This window comes from Vipera ursinii (genome assembly GCF_947247035.1).
Source record: "Vipera ursinii genome assembly, chromosome: 7".
NCBI lineage: Eukaryota > Metazoa > Chordata > Lepidosauria > Squamata > Viperidae > Vipera > Vipera ursinii.
The window spans coordinates 49,581,443-49,598,633 of record NC_139521.1 but is presented as its reverse complement, the minus strand read 5'-3'; the positions used below and the strand labels follow the sequence as shown (position 1 = coordinate 49,598,633).

General features: G+C 35.7%; 1 protein-coding gene across 1 annotated transcript in view; it reads left to right on the top strand.

The window, feature by feature from the left end:
* Positions 1-17,191, top strand: part of ZNF827 (zinc finger protein 827) — a 124,170-nt gene that overhangs the window by 84,486 nt on the left and 22,493 nt on the right. Inside the window, exons 6-8 of the mRNA XM_083367763.1 lie at positions 1,167-1,406; positions 2,815-2,872; positions 6,297-6,400. Coding sequence (XP_083223889.1) covers positions 1,167-1,406; positions 2,815-2,872; positions 6,297-6,400 — 402 coding nt within the window. The remainder of the gene's footprint in view (positions 1-1,166; positions 1,407-2,814; positions 2,873-6,296; positions 6,401-17,191) is intronic.

The window sequence follows — 17,191 nt, the reverse complement described above, 5'->3', positions numbered from 1 at the left end:
AGTAGTTTTCACTAATAAATGACCTCAAAGAAGCATCTTATTTGGAAGTCTATAGAAGTTCTGTGGTGCTTTTTATCACCTCTTTTCATATACAGTATTCCACATACTCTTTTTTTTTCATTGCCTGACCTCTTTCATTGTTGTTTTTAATGTATACTGAAGCATCTTGAACAAAATAATCCAGTACTTTCTTAAAGGCAAATTATAAGACAATTGCTTTATTTGTGTGTCTGTGATAGGGAGGGGAAATCATAAGTAGTGTGCTGAAATTTGCTCGAAGTGCAGCCTTTGAGATCTCTTTGGAAAAATAGCTAATACTTCAAAAAAGTGGTCATTTAATCTGTACTCATAACTAAAGCATTTTTTCTGCAAGAGACAACAGTCCAAGAAGTGGGAAAGTATTGTTTAATTTAGAGGAATGGGTACTTTTATGGAATGAAATCAAAATCTTTAAAATTCTGATTGTAGTACAGTAGAAATGAGTGCAGAAAAATCTAATGGGAACCACAATAATTATAAAGTATAACTACCATTTGTATAGAAATCTTATTTCTATTAATCAGACAAATACATAAAATTCAAAAGAGGAAATATTGAAAAAAAACATTTTCATATAACTACCATGTGACAAACAAGATGATTCTCACTAATAGATAAGGCATGTTATGCAGAGAAAGGAAGAAAAAAGAGAAAGTGAAAGATTTTCAGTTTTTGAAACAAACTCACAAACCAATGAAATGCAACAAAATTAGTAAATAATTTTTCTTTGGAATCTAACCTGGTTTATTTTCTAATTATCTATGTTTTTGCCTTTAAGTAGTCAATATACATGGTAGTTTTTTCTTTTAGGATCTTTGAGATTATTCCTCCTTTGAAAAACTTTCTATGATATTTTCCCCAAATTCATGGCTTTCTAGGGTAAATATTTATGGTTCAGACCTTTCTGAAATATAATCTATTTATTTTAGAAATCAATATTAGGGTACAGCAGTTTTATAATTTCAGTTTAGCATTTCTCTATTCATAAAATTTGCTAAAACGTTTATTTTATAATTCCTGGCTAATTCTTGCAGTATAATATATAACTAATTTGATCATTTTTAAACTCTTCATTGATTTATTAATTGTCTGAATTTTTTATTTTATTTTAAACTATATATTTGCAGCAGAAAGTTGCAAGGAATCCCAGTCAACAAAGATTAAAGAAGAGCCAATGGAGGTTGAGATTCATGACTCCCATGCTTCTGTTTCACCTAGCCAAAATGTCAGTTACAGCACTTTACTCAGGCAAGAGATAACTGAACAGGTTCAAAAGATCCCTGAAAGCCGTGTAGTTCCGGAGAGAAACCTCTTTAGCCAAGATATATCCGTGAAAATGGCTTCAGAATTACTTTTCCAATTGTCAGGTAAGTATTATATCTAGAGATTCACATTATACTTTTCAGATTTGTCATGTCTGAATTTGCTGTGTGTTGATTTTTTAAGTATCTATACCAGGGGTGTCAAACTCAATTTCATTGAGGGCCGCATCAGCATTGTGGTTGCCCTCAGGGGGGCAGGTAGGTGTGGCCTGGGTGGGCGTGGCCTACTGGGTGGGCATGGCTAGAGTGCGTATGGCCTACTGGGTGGGCATGGCCAGCTCTACATCGTTCGCATCAAGGGTGCCTATGGGGGCCTGGGCAGGAGTGGGACAGATCTGAGGGTCTCTGGTGGAAGGAGGGTCTCTGGGGCAGGGCCAAGGCAGAGGGGGCCGTTCCCTCACTGTTTCCAGGATGGCTTCGCGGGCCACATGAAACCACTTCGCGGGCTGGATCTGTTTGACATGTCTGATTTATACTAATACCTAGAAGCTGCAGTTATACATATTTTCACATTTACAAAGTTTTATTAGTTTATAACATACGATACAATTGAAATATAAAGTAAATAGTGGAAAAGATGGGGAAGGGAAAAGGGAGTAGAGAAGTGAGGTGAAGGAGAGAAAAAAGGGATTGTCTTCTGACTGACTTTGGTGCAATAAAGTATCAACTTCAAACTTGAAAGTGTTATACATATTTAAAATAGCTACAATGTGTCTTATTTTGGGGAAAGCATGGTATATATAGAATAGCACTATTAAACACCAAAAACTATTTCTAAATAAACATAGTTATTATGGTTACAATTCAATTAGAAAAATAGCCTTGCTTCAGCATTTAATTCCTACAAAAAATCAGCCAAAATTAGCCAGGTGTTGCCATCTGACTAGTCAACTTTGTAAGCAGTATAGCAGAAGCTACCGTTGGATATTATAAATTAACTTCTGTATTTTTCCAAGATTTTCATAAAAGAAAATATTGGAGACAATTTACCCCTAACAATTTCGTAAGAAAGTGTTTAAATAATTATCTACAAATAGGGGGGAAAAGCATGGACATCATCTGCTTCCTTTTCTACTTTTTCTGCATTGTGTGAATTGCAACTTAGAGGTTTATTTAAACTTTTACCTCTACAGTTCATTCTTTATATAACTCAATACAATATATAGCTACATTCTCAGCATCTTTTTCTTGTTTGCTTGCCTTACCTTATTCTTCTTGCATACCAAAGAGACCACACATAAATTGTCATTTAGGCCCCAATTACTCTGAAAAAGGAAATGTGGGACTCCCGGTAAGACTTGTGTAAATAGACAACATTTCAATGAGAAGCTGGAGAAAATGTTTAGATAGGTTAATAAATCCATATATATCATTTTTCTTATTAAAGCGGTAATACTTTCATGACCAAAATTTTATTTTATTTTGCTTAAAATAATAATTTATTTTTCCACAGAAAAAGTGAGCAAAGAGCACAATCAGTCTAAAGATAATACCATCACAATTACAACTAGGTAAGTATCACTCATGGTAAACAAAAGTAGGCTTGATAAACATCATTTTTACAGATATTTAGCTCAGGTGTCCAGCAAATATTTTATTTCATATTTTAGATGATAATATGTATCTAATGAAAATTTGTGCAGATAGAGATAAAACATTTCCAGAAATGTTAAAATAATTAAAAGGGAGTAAATAGTTTTTTCCCTTGGAAAAAATGAAACATTGGGAAATAATTGAAATATTTGCAGGCATACAATAAAGATTTTTTTAAAAATAAAATGTATTACATATGAGTTATTTCCTTAGAAAAATATACATAATGAATAAAAAAAGAAAATATAGCTATTTCAGATGTATTTACAAATGTATTGATTTGATCTATTTTTACATGTTTTAATATTTGATACAAATAAGAGGTACAGACCTTAAGGCAGACATGTCAAACTCGTGACGTCACATGACATATTAGAGGTTGGGTGGGTGTGGTTTTGTCGTGACATGTCCGGCCCACAGGCCGGCAATTTGACACCCCTGCCTTAAGGAAAGTAACATCTCTTCATTTTTGCCTACTTAGTAGCAGCAGTTACAAAAAAAATCAATATGAAAGAGAAGAAGCTGTTAACATCAAAATATATCAAACAAAAATATTCTTTATGTCTTCAAGTGCTTTTTTTCAAAAAAATACGTTTAACGTGAAACAGGAAGGGAGGGAGGATCAAAGTTAACTACTATCATTTTCTGAATCTGAGATAATCTCATTATCAACTCACTCTTTCCTCTGATCCTTCATTTATATCATTTTATCTCTTTATATTAAGGGACGTGGTGGCTCAGTGGGTTAGGATGCTGAGCTTGTCGATCAGAAGGTCGACAGTTTGGCGGGTCGAATCCCGAGTGCCGTGTAACAGAGTGAGCGCCTGTTACTCGTCCCAGCTTCTGCCAACCTAGCAGTTCGAAAGCACGTAAAAAATACAAGTAGAAAAATAGGGACCACTACGGTGGGAAGGTAACAGCATTCTGTGCGCCTTTGGCGTCTAGTCATGCTGCCCACATGACCACGGAGACGTCCTCAGACAAGCGCTGGCTCTTCGGCTTTGAAACAGAGATGAGCACTGGCCCCTAGAATCAGAAATGACTAGCACACATGTGCGGGGGAACCTTTTACCTTTTATCTTTTTATTTGTATTTTTAAAAGTTAGCTGTTTTGTTAAGATTTAAATAAGAATACTGGGAATCAATTCATATTTTTTTCTTTTTCAATCTTTGAAAAAAAACAACAACCCCAAACCTTAGGTTTTCTAAGATTTCCTCCTTTTTTACTCAAGCCTTCACATCACTATACATGGTCCGCAGTCTAGCAAGAATTGAGTACAGTTAAATCCCTTTGATTTCCTACTGAAACTATGTGATTTACTATGGCTGGTTTATAGAATGTCCTGTTTTTATTAATATTGACAAATACTGTGTATCTCTGTTTGAGATATAATTAAAAATGCAAGTCAATCATGAAGCAAACTAATGAAATATTCTTGATGTACATATACATTATAAAATTGTATTTATGCCATGCATCCAAAGGATTATTTTCTGTGCTCACTGTTGTCAGTCACCATGGATATGAAACCTCATCATTTTAAGACAAACTGCTGATCAACACATTGCTTAACTTTTTCTTACTTAATCACTGATGTCATGTGGATTATCCTCATGTCTGTTGGAGTGTAAGACGAGCAGTTTAATACCTATCTTCTCCAGCTTGAATTTGAAAGAAAATAAAACATGGTGCCCCACCCTAGTAGTCTTAAAATAGATTTTATTTGTATCAATGGGAACTCTTTTTATAAGCCTCCAATTGCACCAGGTTGCAGAGGCCAGGAAACTTCTTAGATCAGTGCCAGAGAGGAAATAATAATAGTTCCCCTCATGCTTACTATTAATTAAGGAAAATTGGATATGTGGCTGTTGGGTATTTTTGTTTTAGCTTGGCATGATTTCTCAGATTTCTCCCTAAAATCTCACTTCTGTTCAGTTTGGCAAAAAAACAACACCCGAGTATGATTTCTTACCTTGTTTAATCCAATAAGTTAGGAAGTTGCTCTCAGGAGATTCTGAAGAGACATATATTAGTCATTAGTCATTATAGTAAAAAGTAAGCAACCTCAAACTCTGGATAGAGGGACAGTAATGATGGTGAAGTCAAGAAGAATTTTTAGAAGGCAGAATAGAAACAGGGTCAAATTGTCTTTCAGCTGCTAAATAAGTGATGCTGTAAGATTATTTTTCTGGACTGGCCCGTAAACTTGGTTAAGATCTCATTTCAAAAAATTACAGTCAAGGTTCTTGGATCCTCAAAAATAACATTTAGATAGATTACAATCATGAGGAAAAAAACAAATCAATCTATTGAAAATCATGTGCAGTGCATTTGGGATAGTAGTCAACTATTCCTAAGCTTTCAAACGTCATTGTAGTCTTTTTCAAAATTTTATTCCTTCCTTTGAATTTATCACCCAAAGCTCTCTTTGGCTTTTTGGACTTGACTTTAAACAATTGCTTTTATTGTTTATAAGGAAATTAGCTAGTAAATTAAGGCAGGTGCTAATTATTTAAACAAGCCATTCAGGTAGTGCTGGGGAGACAGGGAGGAATTGCATTATTGTATATTTTAAAAATTCAGACAAGCTATAAGGGTGCTAGTAGTAGTATCACTACCTGAATAGCTTCCTTAAACAACAGATAGAATGCATTGGCTTAGCCAAAGAGGAGGTAAATAATTGGGACAAGAACACTTAACTTCAAAAGATTCCTTAATTATAAATACCTTTTCCAAAAAAATTAGCTGCTTACTAAAAGTCATATTGGAAATAAACATTGTACTTCATGTAAAAAATATTAAGAGGAGGTGTCAATCTCCACACTGACTTTTACTTTATGCAGACCACTTGAATTAACTTGGTTGGAACCTGCTTCTGGTATATATAGTTTGTCTTTGCAGTGTAGTGCTCTATAAAATCTCATATAAACTGTCCTATGTCCTGAAATTCCTCTACACAAGCGTGTGCAATCCACTAGTACTGCTTTTCTGAACATCTGCATTGGCCATGGAAAATAATATTTATTCCAGAGTTATATTGGGAAGATCTTGGGATTTGGGCAGCAAAATTAAGTTTTTTTAATGGTTGGTTAGTTTGTTTTGAATCATTTTCAAAATATTTTTAACAGTATTTAGGATTGGGACATAGTTTGATAATACGGGTCCCTAATATTGATTTTTGCAATAATGGTTGCAAAAGTTTATCCAAAACATGCTTTCATATCTTGTATATCTCTAAACCACAAAATTCAAAGAGATGCACCATGTGATATACTTATGCATTAATAGTACTTATTTACTAATCAATATATATTTCTGTTTTAAAAATCATTTTTCCTCAGCCCATTTTTTTCTGAAGATACTTTTAGACAATCACCATTCACTTCCAACTCAAAAGATCTTCTGTCTAATGAGAGTGCTGTTCAGGGAAGAACATCAGTTCTAGGTATAGTAACACCATGTTTCAAATGTTGTGGAAAAAGTGTTAAACATAATATGTCAAATAAAAATAGTGTGTTGGTTTTTACTTAATTTAACAAGAATTCAAATTTGTTGGGGAGTTGAAAAAAAAAGAATGATTAATTGCATGGGGAGAATGGCATTGTCAATAATATATCGATTCTAGGGTTAAAAACTGTGAGAATGAATGTTAATTAGAAATTCCTAATTAGAATACTGGGAAGAATGTTGATCTATAGCAGTCATATCAAACTCGCGACATTGCGTGACGTATTGCGACTTTTTTCCCCATTATCGGCAATGGGGTGGGCGCAGTTTTAGCATGATGTACCTGGCCTGCTGGCCGGCAGTTTGACATGCCTGATCTATAGCAATTATTTTTCTGGATTGCTTTTTCTGCTATATATATACTCACTTACAATGTTGTCATAGAAATTGTGTGAGTCAAGCATACATCGCATGAAGCTATAGTTAATAGAATTAAAATTAGAATAGAATAGAATAGAATAGAATAGAATAGAATAGAATAGAAATTGGCTTGTGGGGTAGAGTTTAGATTAAAGATTGCATAAAGTAGCATATTTGTATTAAAACTGGGCTTTGGTTGAGCATAATGGCCAGGATAATTTAATCCATAAAATATGTAGTCATTCTGTTAGTGTTTCCTGCATCCAAGGTTAACCAAGCTAATACGGATCTTTAGAATCTCTTGAAGCTCCTGAAAGATTTGGTTTATTCTTTTATTGTTGCAGTATAGAACTGTGTGAGATCACCACTTTGCAGAAATAAAGTGTTATGGATGCTATGCTATTTAAGATTCATTTAAGATTTAATATTTTTTTTGCAATTGTTATTAACTCCATTTTGAAGCATGGGTAAAATATTGTCTAGTCGTAGTCTGGTTTAGTCTCCTTTCATATTTGGTCAAAAGGCATATATGACTGTGGGAAAGAGTATACCCAAACACAGTAGCCATTGTTTTCTGTCTGTTTGGCCATAGCTAAGAGAAAAACCTATCTAAAAAATTAAATACAGGTAGTCCTTGACTTACAAGATTTCATTTAGTGACTGGTAAAAGTTACAGTACAGAAAAAAGTGACTTATGACCATTTTTGGCACTTAAAACAGTTGCAGAATTCTTGTGGTCACTTGATCAAAATTCAGGCCGTTGATAACTGTGTCATATTTATGATGGTTATAGTGTCCTGGGTCATGGGATCCCCTTTTGAAAACCTCCTGCAAGCAAAGTCAATGGAGAAGCCAGATTAACTTAACAACCTTGTTACTAACTTAACGGCAATGATTCACTTAACAACTGTGGCAAGAAAGGTCATGAAATGAGGCAAAACTCACTTAAATGTCTACTTAGCAACATTTTGGGCTCCATTGTAGTCAAAAGTCAAGGACTACCTGCATTATGTATTAGAAAATTAAGGGAAAACAATTTTCTATACATTAGAATTTTTGTGAGGTAAGGAATGGAGACTAGAAAGCATTACTGTTCACACTTGGTGCCTATACTTTGAAATATTCGTTCTCTAGAACTTAGATTGGTTCCTTCAGGCAATGTTTTTTGGAAGCCAGCAAATACAGAACTCTTCCAATCGTTTTTCATCATCATTTTTCTTTATTCACTTTTTATTCCTTTTATTCTTACTATTGGCTTTGCTTTGGAACTTTTAGATATTCTAGGCACTGATATTCTGAAGGTGTTAATTAAAATAATATTTTTTCTCCTTTTCTTGTCATACAGATTTTTTTTACTTATTTTTGTTTTTCTTAAGTGTTTTTATTATTTTTTATTTTGTTGTAAGCCGCCAAGAATCAGAATGATTCAGGGGCATACAAATTAAATAAATAAACAAAGCTAATAAATAAGTACATTGTAGATTTAGATTTTTGGCTATGAAGTAAAGAATATAAATGGCATACCCAAGGGCTTCAAGTAGAGGAATGGAAAACATTTTGAATCTGAAAAGTTTTGAATTTGAAACAGTCATTATGTTTGGAACTGGTTGTCCTAGCCATTCTGTGTTTTATGCCTTAAATAGAGCTCAGGCACTCAGAGCAGTTTCTTACATAAAACAACTGTTTAAACTTGAAATGGCTGTTTTGAATTCAAAACAGAACATTATAAATTCAAAACATTTTGCACGCCTCTGCTTCCAACTTTATGTCAGAAATGAGAAATATCTCAGTAAGAGTCACATGCAGCTAAAATCTGGCATTAAAAAAGTTCACATATGCACCTTCTGGAGGGGCAGGAATAGAAAGAAAGAAAGCAGTATAGCAGTTTTTGTGACACAGTTTAAAATGCCAGTGGCATCTGGATACTGAGCTGTACAGTATATGGAAAATTTCGGTAAAGAAAACAGCATCTAAAAGTTTGCCATGACTGCTGTTTGTACTCAGTTTGAGGGACCTAAAGCAAATCATCTTTGAATACGATATTAGGCAGCAACTGCATTTCATTTTTCTAGGCCAATGTTTCTCAACCTCAGCAACTTTAAGATGTGTGGATTTCAACATCCAGAATTCCCAGCCAGCCATGGGGAATTCTGGGGATTGAAATCTATGTATCTTAAAGTTGCCAAGATTGACAAACATTGGTCTATTATCAGTTCAGCAATAGTTTCCGGACTCGTTGCCTCCATGTGAGGCTATTTTGAGAAATCGGGAAGGAAGATGATCAATTTGTAGCCATTTTGCCCAATTTTTTCTCTTTCTTGGTCAGGTCCTGATTTCATGCCAATGAAATAAAGAAACATTGCATCAACATGGACCTGGCATCTTCCAGACCTTTCACCTGCTGATGCCAGGTGGGGCAAAGGTGTTATCTTCCTTTTTTACCCCATTAGATATTATTCTAGATAGTATCAGTGTAGTTCAGTGATTAATATTGATTTTAATTCATATTTCTTACAAATATGGAAGGTTAATATGCAATAAGGTGAGCCTATCAAAATACACTAACAAAGCAAAATATTAGATCAACTTATAGTCATCAAACAAAGTCATAGTTCAGTGTTAACAGAATTGCATAGTTAAGGCTTCCGCCTGATTACTATTTGTAATGTTATTTTGTTTTGTTTTATTGATGTTAAGTTGATTTAAAAAATGAAAATGTTCTGGGCCCTTTGCTCTTCAACATCTTCATCAATGATTTGGATGAGGGGATAGATGGGGATCTGATCAAATCTGCAGATGACACTAAGCTGGCAGGAATAGCCAACACTCCAGATGACAGGCTTAAGATACAGAAGGATCTTGACAGACTTGAACATTGGGCGCTATCTAATAAAATGAAATTCAGTGGTGAAAAAAGTGTAAGGTTCTACATTTAGGCAAGAAAAATCAAATGCACTGGTATAGTATAGGTGGTACCTTGCTCAATAGTAGTAACTGTGAGAGGGATCTCGGAGTCCTAGTGGACAGTCACTTAAATATGAGCCAGCAGTGTGCTGCAGCTGCCAAAAAAGCCAACACAGTGCTTAGCTGCATTAACAGAGGGATAGAATCAAGATTATGTGAAGTGTTAATATCATTTTACAATGGCTTGGTAAGGTCACACTTGGAATATTGCAACCAGTTTTGGGCACCACGATGTAAAAAAGATGTTGAGACTCTAGAAAGAGTACAGAGAAGAGCAACAAAAATGATCAGGGAACTGAAGGCTACAACATACAAGGAACAGTTGCTGGAATTGGGAATGTCTAATCTAATGAAGAGAAAGACGAGGGGTGACATGATAGCAGTGTTCCAGTATCTCAGGGGCTGCCACAAAGAAGAGGGGGTCAAGCTATTCTCCAGAGCGCCTGAAGGGAGGACAAGAAGCAACAGATGGAAACTAATCAAGGAGAGAAGCAACCTAGAACTAAGGAGAAATTTTCTCGCAGTTGGAACAATCAGTGTGAATGCTCCAACACTGGAAGTTTTTAAGAGATTGGACAGCCATTTGTCTGTAATGGTATAGGGCAGGGATGTCAAACTGCCGGCCCGCAGGCTGGATGCATCATGGCCCATTGCCGGCAATGAAAAAAAAAGTCACATGACATTGCGAGTTTGACACCCCTGGTATAGGGTTTCCTGCATGAGCAGGGGGTTGGACTAGATGACCTCCAAGGTCCCTTCCAACTATTATTACTAATAATAATAATAATAATAATAATAATAATAATAATAATAATAATGTAATAACTTATATTGATGTTAAGTTGATTAAAAAAATGAAAATGTTTACAAAAATCAGTTTTCAGTTTTTTTAAAAAAAAGTACATTCATTAGCTAGCTTGTACAACAGGCTCCACAATTTTAAGTTCTGTATTTATTTGGCTCATTTCTTGTTCCCCAGTACTAATTTCCAGTATTTTTAACATTTTGTTAAAAAATTGTCCATTAATTCTTTTTGCTCTTTAAAAGTTGTCACTGTCGATAACAGGGCCAAACATTTTATTTCATAATTAAAGCAGCTTCTTTTAGCAGCCCTTGCTATCCAGAAAAGTCAAGAGACAGTACTCAAGTACTGTAGCTTATGCCAACATGCTGAGTTGACATTTTCACTGAGCAATTTATTTTCGTAAAATAAATTTACATTAGAACTGAAGCTATGATTAAAAACCTCCAGCACCTTAGAAAACATTTCACACATGACTGTCAGTAAAAAAAATAATAGTTTTAATTGTAATGCTATAAAAAGATCCATAACAGTAGCCATGACACTTAGGTTGAAAGGAAAGTAAATGAATCGCTTACAAACCAAGTGGGAAATATTTTTTCAGTCCGTGAGACAGCATATGACAGTGCCAATAGTAATGAAATGCCAAACATACTGGCATTATATGATAGCAAGAAAGAGGCTGCCTGTGTTATAAATAATTCTGCCAACATTTCTAGCTTACTTTAGCTCTGACATAGATTTGCTGGAATATTCTGGCAAAATAAGAATACTGAATTGCAAAGAAGCAAGTTTATTTGAGTAGATGCCAAACAACAAGAATGAACTGATTAGGATGATTTGGCCTGTGAGTTCAGTGGTACCTTGTAAACTTGAGGGATCTTGTTGGAAGGCACTGTTAAAATACTGATTTAACGATAACTTTAATTTTAAAATGTTAATGTAACTTTATCATGGATTGTTTTGTCTATGAATGCCAGACCTTTGGAACAGCCTTTCTAAACCTGGTATCTACTAGAATTGCTGGGCTGAAACTTCCATATCTGTAGCAAGCATAACTTGATAGTCATGGCTGGATACAGTCATTTTATCTTGTATGTTTTTAACCTCAGTTGTTGAATTGGGTAATCATATCCTGCTCAGGGTTGATTGGATTGGAACAGATTAAAAATGTAAATAAAGTAAAATAAACACTTTCAAACTAATAGAAAAACAACCTGACATTGGAATCAAAAGGAATTAAAACATGCATTTTCTTGGTAATAGATTCAGGACCCTCTTTGTAAAAAATCAAGTGCTAGAATGATGGAAAAACCCTTGAGATCCTAATCTGTTGGACTAAGTGGATAATATGAACTATATGGGCAAACGGTCCATAAAGTGGCTGTTCAGAGAAAAGAATGGATATCTTGTATTCCCATGCACCTAACAGTATGCATTATAATTTTTATAAATATAATGGTGATGAAGTGGGATCCCCCAGGAACACCAAATAAATTTCACTGAAAGCAGACAAAATAATTAAACATAATAAAGAGTCAAAACATATCAAGAAAAATCAAATAAGGGGAAAAAAAGGTACAGATTCACTTTGAAATATAAAGGTCAGCAAAATCTTCACTACAATTTTATATTAGCTGGAAAGCCTTGGACATATGATTGAATTCTTAACAGCTACCAGAAATGATCCGTGGATTTGGAAGAGACTTCAAAAAGAAGTCTCTTACTTTCTAGGAAAGCATATTGCTAGTTTGTGCTGAGATACTGTATATTTGGTGAAAAGGAGAAAAGAATCCTAGCGTTTAGCATTAAACGCTGCCACAGGCTTCGTGATTACAAGCAACTACTTCTCTAGCAGCACAAAAGATGACTGTGTCTCCATTTGCACTGACACAAACACTCAAATGCAATACTTAAGATGGTGACCTTTAAAACACAGTTCGTTTAAGGAATTGCAAACACATGTTGCTTTATGGAAGAAGCAGGCGAGACAGCGAAGTTAAGCAACTTAACTTTATTACAAACCAGGCAAAAGAACAGAAGAACATTGCTCCTATTTATACTCGCAGCTGTCAACAGTTTGGCCAATCAGGGCTGAGCTGGGTTCCCGCGCCGTTCGCTTCCGCCAATTGGAGTCGGCTGGTTTTGACAGCTCGGAGCTGTCATCGGTAGCGCGTGCTGTTGCCAGGTGATTTTGACAGCCGAGAGCTGTCAGTCGGTTGGCGCCTGCGTGGTTCTGTCCGGCAGCTTTTGACAGCTGTCAAAAGCTGCCGCGGCTTTACCTCAGCCCTGTTTATATGAACGTTATTAACATGTGAATACATAACACATGTCACATATATGTTCCCGAGTCCTCTGAAGCCTTTTTTTTTTTTGTATCTGAAGCATTTGCATGGTGGCAGTTTTTTATATATAAAAAAATCCATGCTCAAAACCAGGCTTGTGAGAATAACTATGTAGGAAGAGAGCCATCTTGGTCTATAGTGGCAAACAATTAGAAAACTGGTGGCACTTTTTCCAACTAACAGATTATATTAAAAGGCATAAGCTCACTTCATCAGATGCCTTTTATGTAAAATTATTTTCCTTTTTAAAAAACTGATTAGACAAATTAAGATTGCTGTTCATTTAAAAAGGCAAGAGAAAAATCAGGTGTTTTAACAAGCATTGTGAAACTGACTTGAAACCGAAGGATTATGATTGCATTCCCTGAAAAGATTTCCTGCACCCCTTGCCACACATAGGTTGTAATGGCCCCTATAATAAGTTTTTTTTTGCACCCAAGAGCTGGAAATCATGGTATAATAACTGAGAATAGGAAAACTATCCCTCTGAGGTTTGTTTGGTTGTTTGTTGAGGTGGGTGGTGGTCCTGACTTCGTTCCAGTTTCACATAAATTGACACAGAATTAGAAAAATACTGGAATAGCCTTAAAAAAATTCTATTTTCCTCTTGTAGAGCCATGAAAAGATTTAAAATGTTTGCTCGGATTCTTAACCTTCAGTTTAGCATCACGTCTGAATATGGATGGTTTGTGGTTAGTTTTTAATTATTGTCACTCTAACAGTATAGTTACAACTGTGGTTTCTGGATTGGGTTATTTTCTTACTTGACATCAGCCACTTATAAAATTCAGAAGTAATTCAATCAGTTGAAAACAGAAGCAAAATTTTTCCTGTTTCCTCTTACTCTGAGAAGGGAAGTACACAAGTTGAAGGCTTCACTAAACCCAGCTGGATTTACTCCAATGTATTGAATCAAAAGGCTGGCATCTTGCCTAAAATTGCCTAGTCACATTAGAAGCACACAGACAGTTGGAAGAAGAGAAGCTATTCTTGAAAATAGCTTTAATAATTTGTACTGAATAATGATTGCAATAAAGTCTTTCAGTAGCTTTAATATGTATTATATATCTAGAAAGAATTTTATGTAACCAATTTGATATTACATGAAAAGACTAGGATGATAATACTATGCTCACACACACACACACACACACACACACACACACACACCTCGCACACACATATACATACATACACTCAATGGTAATATTTAATATGTCAGGGTAGCACTTGATCACTCGAAAATTACATTGAATATGTGGGAAATATCTAGAAGCATTTTGCTGTGTTTCATTAAAGTACTTTGCAGTTTGAATCTAATAATACAGATAGATTGGAATGGGATATAGGAAACAGTCTAAGTTGCAGGTTCCAGATATCATGAATAGTCATATCCCTGCTTAACTGAACAGTTATTCCTCACTGCAGAACTTCCCCTCATATGAAGATAATAGAGGCAAATTGTAAATCGCCATTGCAATCAGAGAGAGATTAACTTTGACTTCTCGTGTGCTTCCGTGTGGTGATCACTTTTAAAGCCCTTCACGGCATGGGTCCAGGTTACTTAAGGGACTGTCCCACTCCACTGGGATTGGCCCGTATCATTCGTGCTGGCAGAGGAGAGTTCCATCAACCTGATTATTCTGGCTTATGGGGTCTAGGAGGAGGATCTTCTCTGCTGTTGCTCCTGCTCTTTGGAACATCTTGTCCCCTGCTGTGAGGTTATCTTTTTGTAAGGGCCTAAAGACATGGCTTTGTCAGTCGGCCTGGGGCCCCAGTGGAGGAACAGCATAATGGAAGTGGTTGATTGAGTAATAACAGATTCCACCTTCTCCTCCCCCCCCATTCTGCCCACACCCCATGTGCCTTTGGTTTTAATGTTTGATTTTAACTTTTTATGTTTTAACTTAGATGTAATTGTAAGCCACTCAGAGTTACCCTATGGTAAGATGGGTGGCCAATAAATGTTTTTTGTAAGCTGTCTAGTCATATATGTGAGATGACAATAATAACAACCACAACAGGAACAACTTGCTAATACAACATTGAGGGGAGAGGAGCTTTGACTTTACTACAGTACTGCAAGGTATAGCTTTTTAGAGACCAAGAATGGTGGAAGGATTATGAATGCATTTTGAATTTCTAGGCACTGATATCTGCATCAACAAGATTTAAAAATACCAGGTCAAATACAAACATTTGTTTGCCTTTTAAAGTTTTACTGTAACTTAAGAGGTTGCTTCTTTTTTATATATAGTGATGCCTGGAATTCTTCAGGATTGGTAGCTAGAAGAACATTTCATTCCAAGGACTAGCCACATTTCTGGTCCTATGGTAAACCATTATTTATTTATTTATTTATTTAGATTTATATACCGCCCTTTCCCGAAGGACTCAGGGCGGTTTACAGGGTATTTAAAAGAAAAATCAATACAAAAGTTAAAACAAATTTAAAAAGATTAAATGAAACCCTGAGAAAAAATAAAAACCCAGTTAAAATTAAAAATTAAAAAATTCTCAGCCTGGGCCAGAGAGCTCGAAGAGCCAGGTCTTCAGGTCCCGGCGGAATGAACGGAGGTCGGGGGCAGTCCTAAGCTCCGCGGGCAGCTGGTTCCAAAGGGCAGGCGCGCCCACTGAGAAGGCCCTACCCCTGGGTGTTACCCGCCGGCAATCTTTAACCGGCGGCACCCTGAGAAGACCCTCCCTGTGGGAGCGCACTGGACGAAGGGAGCTTGATGCTGGCAGCAGGTGTTCCCTCAAATATCCCGGACCCTCGCCATTTAGGGCTTTATAGGTCATCACCAGCACCTTGAATCTCACCCGAAGGGCAACCGGAAGCCAATGCAGCTCGCGGAGTAGAGGTGTTACATGGGAGTAGTTCATTTGACATTAGTTCATTTGACCTCACCCTAACAAACAAATAATTGATTTCTTCAGACTGAACAGGCATATAGACAATATGAGAGTGAAGGTTCATTCTCTGAGCTTGTGGGTTGGTTTCCAAAAGTTTCATTAATAGGCTAGGTAACTTCTTCAGCGGAGTTCCCCTAAACTCTGCTGAAGATGTTACCAAGCCTGGTAATGAAACTTTTGGAAACCAACCCACAAGCATGGAGACAATATCTTACCATGACTGAACTTTTAGACATATAATATGGTTATTGATGGCAATGCCTAGATCTGTCATCAAACTGAATCTTTGCCCAATAGTTGAGTTTCTTTGCCCCGTACAATTTGCAATCTCATTTCAAAAATGTATCTTACTTTCATGTTTCTATATCTCTAAACTAAATTACCAATATCCTGGATAAGTAATTTCTTTCCTCTTCTTTTACTTCAGCAATAAATCCAGATAATTTCAGCTCTTGCCAGCCTGCTTTGGTTTCTGAGAAGCAGGTTTCTGTTTCATAGTGATATGAAATATATATGATTTTTCTAGCTAAGTTGACTTTTTTTCCCTTGTACCAAACTGGGAAGGCTTGTAAAACAGTTCTTTCTTCTTCTTATCAATTTGGCAAGAAGGAACTATATTAAACAGCAATAGAAGTTATTGAACTATTTTATAACATCTTCTTTTGAAGCAACTGACCCCAGTTATATCTTTACTCAAAAGACAGGAGTTCAGATCTAAGTTAAGTTAGGAATGCTATCTTAGAAATAGGTCAAATTAATCATAACTAACTTAAATCCTCTGACTCTAGAAGAACAGCAACATGACTAATTTCATTTCTATCTGAAAATAACATGTATTAAATTCACTAAAAGCAGTTATTAATAAAAGAGATCCTGTGATCTTAGAAACTAATATGGTGGGTTTTGTTTAGTTTATCCTACTCTAGGTCTGGTAACTTCCAGAAGGTTTAAATACAATTCCCATTATTCCCTCTCAAACAAGTAAAAGATTTGTATGTTTTTTGTAGCTTGCAAGGTATCTAATTCGGAATAACTGCCACCTACTTTTTGAGTAGTATCTATGAATTAAAGAGGGCCCACAAATTTCACACCAATCTCAAATAGTCACAGTCTCTCCCCTGCCATCAATACTCATTGGAAAGTAACCACTGAGAAAGGAGGCAAACCATAATTTGATATTTCAATGGGCAAATTTCCACATATTGCACCAATGCATTATACCCTGAAAATTCCATAATCTGTGCCTAGCAGCATAAGGCTTTTGTTGGAACTGGCTTATTCTTGGTATTTTCCTATAATCATTACCATATTTTTCTCTCTAAAGCCTATTTGATTAAGTGCTCAA